Here is an 8,339-nt window from a genome sequence, read left to right as displayed (position 1 = left end):
ATCTAGTCGGGAGTGGTGCTGACTGAAAACAGATGATTTGGAGCGATTCGCGCGCCATATGTTGGTCATTCTAAGGACTTATTGAACTACCCTCGTACAAAAGTTTTAGGGTACAGTGAAACCCTTTATTAGCCCTCCCTTCTTTAGCCCTTTCGTGAACTGACACCGTCCTGCAGGTAGGTGTAACAGGAGCTACGCGAGGTGCACGGGATCTGCGGTTGTCACTCAGGCGAGCACTCAGGTGTGAACAAACAAAAACGGAGCGGGCTATAATAAGTTAGTTCCGACCCACCGTCATCCCCATAATCGGCGCTATAGAAGAGTTTCACTGTATTTAAAACGAATAACAAGGATTTGGGGCAATCAAAGGAGTTTAAACACATTTCAAGAGATATTTTAGCATTTCGAAATATTTGTAAAGACGTAACGGGATTTTAAAGGGTTTTTAGATATGCCGAAGTGTTTTCATAAATATTGAAGGATGTCAGGGGGTTTTAATGGGATTTTTAAATTTTGAAGGGATTTCATAAGATTATAAAGAATTTTAAAGGATTTCAAATAATGTTAAAAGATTTTAATTATTTTATGAAATTTCAAAGGATTTTCGAATATCATAAACGATTTGAAGGGATTTCGAAGAATTTTAATTCCTCTTAAAAGATTAAGCCCTTAATGGAATTTAAAAAATTGGGAATGATTCCCACGGATTTAAAAGATTTTAATTCAATTTAAAGGATTATAGTAGATTTCGAAAATTTCGAGTGATTTTAAGGATTTCGCCAGATTTCTTGGAATCTTAAGGAATTTTTAAAGGATTTTCACAGATTTCGAGTGATTTCCTTGGAGCTCAATCGGCTTAAAATTGTTTCAAAAGATTATGTACAAAGTATCCACAGAATTCAAACGATTTTAAGGGATTTATCAAATTTTCAAATTAATGTAGGGGATTTCATGAAAGGTTTACACCAGGTTTCAAGGAGGGGTAACTCTTCGACTCTAAATTTATTAGACGTTTTTAATATAAAATATTACATCATAAAAAATAAATAAAACAAATAATACGATATAACGTGTATAATATTATAAGAAATATTTTCAACAAACAAAATAGGCTTTAATCAGCTTATTTTTTAAAAAGTAATTAGAAAAAGGAAACTTACGTAAGAAATGCTTGCCCTCCCCTCTAAATAAGAAGTCGTCAAATTTTCTGTAGTCCCCCCTTTTTAAAAAGCCTAATGTAATTAATGGACGTTTCCTAGTAGATCTGGAGATTTGAAATTGATTGATTACTGCATTTTATACTTGAATAAATTTCAATCATAATTTGTTACTTGCAGTTACCCAAGACAGGTTTGTACCTTCGCCCATGATCAACGACTCAAAAAATTCGGAAGAAAATACACTCAAAACTCCAATAAATAATGTGAGACCATCATCGGGACAAGACTCTAAAATAGCATTGGCGAGGAAAAACAGTATTCCTGAAACTGAGTATTTTAGAAGATTCAAGAGTTCGACTTTTAAGAAGAATCGAGTTGATAGTAATAAATCTCTCACTATGAACAATAAAAGAAGTTCTGATAAAATTGAAGATCTTCCAGATGAAGAAGTCGATGGGCCTTTATCTTCTGTAGAAGTCTCTAGAACAACACCAGAAAGAAAAAGCAGTATTCCTGATACAGAATATTTTCGTAGCTTCAAGAATTTGTCTTTAAAAAAGAATCGAATTGATAGTGATCAATCTCCAATTAGGGATGAAACCTATTCTGATGAAGTAGAAAGTCTTCGGGATGAAGCAGAAAGTCTTGCAGATCAAAATGAAGAGGAGCAAAGCTTGAAAGATGAAGGCAGTCAAACACTGTCAAGCCACGATTCTGATCTAGTTGAATTCGATGAAAATCCTGAGGAGCAAAGTGAAGAGGAGCAAAGCTTGATAGATGAAGAAAGTCAAACACTGTCAAGCCAAGAATCTGATCAAGTTGAATCTGATGAAAATCAAAGTCTTTTAAGTCACGAGTCTGATCTATTTGAATCTGACGTCAGCTTTGAAGAACAAACTGAAGAGGAGCAAAACTTGATATCTGAAGAAAATCAAAGACTTTTAAGTCAAGAATCTGATCTATTTGAATCTGACGACAGCCATGAAGAACAAACTGAAGAGGAGCAAAGCTTGATATCTGAAGAAAATCAAAGACTTTTAAGTCAAGAATCTGATCTATTTGAATCTGACGATGGCCTTGAAGAACAAACTGAAGAGGAGCAAAGTTTGATATATGAAGAAAATATAAGATTTTCAAGTCACGAATCTGATCTACTTGAATTTGATGAAAGCCTTGAAGCACAAACTGAAGCGGATCAAAGTTTGACATATGAAGAAAATATCAGATTTTCAAGTCCCGAACCTGATCTACTTGAATTTGATGAAAGCCTTGAAGAACAAACTGAAGTGGAGCAAAGTTTGGTATATGAAGAAAATATCAGATTTTCAGGTCACGAATCTGATCTACTTGAATTTGACGAAAGCCTTGGAGAAGAAAATGAAAAGGAGCAAGCCTTGCTATATGAAGGAAATCTAAGACTTTCAAGTCATAAATCTGCTCTACTTGAATCTGATGAAAGTCTTGAAGAACAAAAGGAAGAGGAGCAAACCTTGACAGATACAGAAAGTATATCATTTTCAAGTTACGAATCTGGTGAAAGTCTTGAAGAACAAAATGAAGAGGAGCAAAGTTTAATATCTGAAGAAAGTCAAACACTGTCCAGACACGAATCTGATCTACTTGAATCTGATGAAAGCCTTGAGGAGCAAAGTAAAGAGGAGCAAAGCTTGCTATATGAAGAAAATCTAAGACTTTCAAGTAACAAACCTGAGGTATTTGAATCTGATAAAGATCAAGAAGTAGAGGAAGATGAGGAGTACCCTGATTCTCCAATAAAAAGTGTGATATCTACAAGTTCAATTTCTGATGAAATAGAAACCTATGATTTACAAGAAATTTCAATTGAAATGGACATTTCTTCGGATAATGGACTTCACACAGAAGAAATGGTATTTCCTTTGGTGTTTCCATTTCCTGACATGGACCAAACTGTTTGTCAATCCAGTACCGAAACTGAGCCTCTCGAACAATCCATGTTTTATCTGAAATCTTGTTCTGCAGTTGCTGGAAAAGATTTGTCTAATACGATTCACTCCATTGATATGAATTCACCATCTGCATGTGAATCTCCTAAAAATATCTACTCTACCAATTTTAATCACACCAGTGATTTAGAATCTCTCCCTATATTTGATTATCCTCAAAGTATCCACACTAAAAATTTGATTCACACCCTTGATATGGTTTCTTCTCCTGCGTTTGATTCTCAAAATGTCCACAGAAAATTTCTCAGGAAAGAAAAGAAACTTGATGATATTTTTAATTCTTCTGGGAGAAGGAAACACATTCCATTTGCAAAGGCAGCCAGAACAAATGACATCAGGAAAAAGGTGCTTTTCCACTACTGTGGAAAACTGAGTTATCATTATAAGTCATTGGTGGATAAAGATATTTTGACAGTATTGTCGCCAGGTGAGATAAAAAATAATCTCCCCAAGAAAAGTCCGATGAATCGAAAGTTATTGGATTTTGGTTTCAAAATATTTCAAGGGAATTTGAACCCAGATACTTTAAAGTTAAATGGGAGTTCACATTTGGGAAAAAGAAAACGATCTGTTTCAAAAGCAAAAAATGTAATCGACAATTTTGAAGGGGATACAACCGAAGATCTTAGTGATTATCTAAACAAATTAGATAATGATGTGGACAAGCAAAGACCGTTTAGTGCTTCTAGAAACGTATCCATTACCTCAGAATCAGAATTGTCGACTGAAAGCTTTAGTGTGAGACAGATGAGAGTGGAAAATAAAAAAACAGAAGAAAAATTTAAAATGCTAGGATTCCCATCAGTTTCTGGTACTGATTCTTTACACGTCGAGCCTCAGTTCCTGAATTTGGATTTAAAGCAGGAAAATAGAGTGGGTAAAATAAATCATTTTAAGTCTCAGCTTCTTCCTTATAGCCCAGTAACAAATCACATTGTTTCTCAGAAACTCTTGAGCAGAGTTGAGGATTTAGAAGAAAGACCAATAGAGAGAATAAGAGCTTCTGTCGAAAATGATAACATCTGTGAATCCTTTCATATCGAAAAATTTGTTGCTTTCCGTGAAGAAAATCAGAATGAGTGTACTTTTGAAGATGGAGGAGATAATCACGTAGATAAACATTCAATTTTGCTGGCGGACGGTTCGAGAACTCCAAGGCGGTCATCATTCATCGGAAGTCGAGATAACAGTTTGGAAATTTTTGAAAAGAAATTTAAGCCAAGTAGAGTCATCATCTTATCGTCTGATGATGAGGATTCTTCAAAGAAACAAGATTATTTAGTGCAAACAATTAAGCAGGAACCTTCAAGCCCATTAAAAGAACCAAACACCAAAATAAAAACCATACGAAGAATTCGACATACTGATAGTACTTTCGGTTGGAGGGTGAGAAAGAAGGTCGCCAAGGAATAGGATCGCTTGAATGAATAAAATGGTATGTATTTCAATTATTAATATATGGAACTTAAATATCTCAGAAAATTTTCTTAAAGTTAGAAGATAAGGAGTTGAAATTGGACAATAAAAATCTTTTTTCTCAATTTATAAAAAGTGGATTTCACACCGGACTCACCTAAATCAGAAATTTACATCGTCGATTTTTTAAGTGAACTTTGCCTACCTATTTATTTAGTGGGGAAAATATTAATAGCTAAAGATTTCACTTCGAAAAAAATTGGTTTGAAAGTTATTGCACTTTTTTCTGTTTTCGACACTTTTTGAGTTTCTTTAGCATGAATTGCACTAATTCAAAAAAGGCTGTACCCATATAGCTGGGTTTCAATCTTATTAACCTAAAACTCTTTTTTTTTATTGCAAAAAATCGTAAAATCCAAATTTTGAGATTTCAATTGTTTCTTTTATTACGTCATTCATTATACATTCATATTGTGTGGAAATAAGCACAACCATTTTTTATAATTTACCTCGTCCACCGGTTAAGAGTAATAAAAATGAGAAATTAAAAAAAAATGGTCTGATTAAGAATTTTTTGAAAATATGCAACATATATTTTTTTGATTGAGTTAAATGCACACTTTATTCGAAAAAGTTGAGTCAAACCTGACATTTTTTGCCTTGAATAAAAAACATTCATTACTTTGCTTTAACGGGAAAACATTTTTGTCCTGTTGGTTAAAACGTTACCAAATAGCGAAGGATTAAAATATCACGAATAAATTCTTCGATTCAAGCTGAAAAAACGTAAGGTTTGACATATTTAAATTTTTCCAAACAAGTGTTGTATTTAAGTCAATCCAAAAAACGTGATTTTGCACATTTCCAGACAATTCTAAATGAACGATTTTTCTGTAACTTTTTCACTAGCAAGAACTGTACATAAAAAAATTTGGCATCATATTTTGACAATTAGGAAAATGTTTTTAAATTTGGTAATCCAAAACCGAACTGAAAATATTAAGATACGACTAAAAAATCTCGAGAAATAAAACTCCCGATACTGGAGAAATTTCAAAATAGAAAATGCTGGAAATAAAAAATTCTCGAAAATAGAAAATTACCCACAATTTAAAATTTACACATTTGAACATTTCAGAATATTATAATTTCCGACATTTCATGATACAACCAAATTTAGAAACTCCAGAACAATTAAAATGGTAGCATAATAAAAAAATCCAACTAATTTTTGCATTTTCATAATACCTACAATCTATAAAATCAATCATAAAACTCATATAAATAACCAAACAATTTGTTTTGCAATAGAAAGATTTTAGAAACTTATTTCTGTGACTTATATACAAAATATTGAATTACATTGTAAAAAATAGCAATTTAAATAATTTATTTATTGATTTTTTTAAAAGAATTTATGTAAAGTACTTAGGTTTTATATTTTTTCTCTAAAAGGCAATTTTGAAGTACAAAATAAAGAAGCTTTTGGAATGAATTAGAATCTCGAAATTTGGATTCCTCGGGGTTTCTTTACAATAAAGAAAGAGTTTCAACTACTTAAATTAAAAATATGCTAAGCAGTACAGACTTTAATGAAATCGTGCAATTCGCGTTTTGCTCAATTGAGTGTCTAAAATAGAAACGTGCAATAAGTATCAAAAAACATTTTTTAAAGTGAAATCTTTGGCAATCAATATTTTCTTTATTAAACAAATAAGTAGCCTAAGTAAGAAAGAAATCGACAGTGTAAAAGTCTGGATTGTACAAGCCCCACGTGGAATTAGCAAATAGTAATGTATATTGTATATTTATTTTTAAAGTTTTGTTTATTGTAGGAGAGTGGAAAGATATATTGTGGAAAAGCGCCATAAGAGGATAAGAGGATTTGGTCATTTTCTGCAAAACGATTATGTACTTTAATTTCGCACTCTTAATTTATGACAAATGTGAAACGTGAAAAAAGAATTTAACTTCGATCGCTTATGTGTATTTTGAATATTTAAAATATTAGCGTTCTTTCGGTGTCTTAGAAAGCACTCGAGTCTGTTTAAATATATAATATTGCAATGCATTAAGCTTTATAAAAAGCAATATTTTCAGTATCTTACATAATACTAAAGACTCAATCTTTAATCGCTTTATAATTGAGTTTTTGTTATTTACAAGCAACAATTACCTCAATGTTAGGTTTATGGAATATAATAATTTGTGTTTGTTACTCTATTTTGGAAATATTATATTATTTATTTTGAATAAACATTCGTTATGTTCTAAATTATATAAAATATTTGTGATTGTTAATAACCCCACAAAATAATACAAAATTGTTTAAATAGTGTATTGTTTTTAGTTTGAAGAATGACAAATGAATTATTCAAAAGCAATAATTATGCCAATAAAATGATGGTATACATCAATGGAAATATTTTGACCATTATTTTATTTTGAATACTACCCTTCAACGTGAAAAAACTACCCTCTATATAGGGCTGTGAATTAATAATATGCTTTTTTATATACCTTAGATATTTTCAACATTGAATGATTAAAGATGGCCTTCTTCAAATTAAAATTTGCACCAGTGATAAAAGTTTACTTTACGTTACAACTAATTCTTAGCGCATTATTCTAGGATTCTTTAAGAAATATTGCAACTACATAATATTAATACTACAACAAAAATATAACAACCCTCCTATCTTACGTAATTTTTGCCAACTAAATTTTCAACCCATAAGTTGAATTTTCCACCAAAATAGATAAATTATCATCAATCAAAAATGTAATAGTTGATATTTTAACCAAGAAAAGATTATTATTTTAAATAAAAAAGCTGCTGAATTGAACCAAAAAGGACGAATTTTTAACAAAAGAGTTGAATCCTCGACCAAGACAGATTCCGCAGCAACAAAAAAGTTGCATTTTAACAAAAAATACAAAATTTCGACTAAAAGAGATGAATTTTTAAATTAAATTACGAATTTTCGACAAACTATATAAATTTTCAACCTAATACAGTGAATTTCTGAGACTGTGCCGGTTTTGGGGCGGGAGGAGTTAGGGAATTAACAAGATGGAGTGCCGTTTCAGATGAAAACGCTTTTATTTTCTCACTCCTACTTGCGGCGCGGCGTCAATTCTCGGAAGAACTATATCAGGGGCCCTATCTTATAATTTCACTGTAGTCGAATTTTTAAATTTAAAAAGATCCACATTTAACCAAAATTGGAAAAGTTAAATTTTCATTAAAAAAATTTTAATTAAAAAAAATGAATTCTGTACAAATCAGCTGAATTTTTAACCAATCAGTTGAATTTTCAAAAAGTGATTCAATTAATAGTTTAAAAAATTAATTTTTACCTTAAAAATATGAATTTGAACAAAAAATGTAATAGTTGATATTTTAACCAATTGGTTTTTTTCAGTAATATTTTTATGGGATTCTTAAGCTTCCATGTTTCGCCACCCGAGATCGCACCTTTTTATTTCGTCTAATCAAGATAGCACCTTGTCATTGGACACGTAGATTTTAATGTACGATAAAAAACAGTTGAATTTAATCAATGAAAATTATTTTTTTTTAAACAAATTTGAATCCTTAATTTAAATAGTTTCATTTTTAATAAATTAGTTGTATTGTTAACCAAAAAAAAATTATTTTCAACAAAAACGATGAATTTTCAACCAAAGAGATGAATCTATAACAGAACAATTCAACTTTTGACCAAATATTTGAATTTTCTGCCAGATTGTTGAATTTTCGATCGCAAAATACAAA

The 8,339-nt window shown here is 31.1% G+C and overlaps 1 protein-coding gene across 3 annotated transcripts in view; it reads left to right on the top strand.

Annotated features, from left to right (window-relative positions):
• Positions 1–6,738, top strand: part of LOC117180307 — an 8,450-nt gene extending 1,712 nt beyond the window's left edge. For 2 of the 3 annotated variants that reach the window (XM_033372733.1, XM_033372732.1), the window contains 2 exons: positions 1,338–4,580; positions 6,397–6,738. In XM_033372733.1, the coding sequence (XP_033228624.1) occupies positions 1,338–4,558 (3,221 nt within the window). In that variant the 3' untranslated portion in view covers positions 4,559–4,580; positions 6,397–6,738. The remainder of the gene's footprint in view (positions 1–1,337; positions 4,581–6,396) is intronic. The other variant, XM_033372734.1, reaches the window with a different exon arrangement.
• Positions 6,739–8,339: the final 1,601 nt, after the last annotated feature.

This window comes from Belonocnema kinseyi, chromosome 9, assembly GCF_010883055.1.
Source record: "Belonocnema kinseyi isolate 2016_QV_RU_SX_M_011 chromosome 9, B_treatae_v1, whole genome shotgun sequence".
Lineage (NCBI taxonomy): Eukaryota > Metazoa > Arthropoda > Insecta > Hymenoptera > Cynipidae > Belonocnema > Belonocnema kinseyi.
The sequence above is the reverse complement of the archived record's forward strand: the minus strand, read 5'-3'. Positions and strand labels throughout refer to the sequence as shown.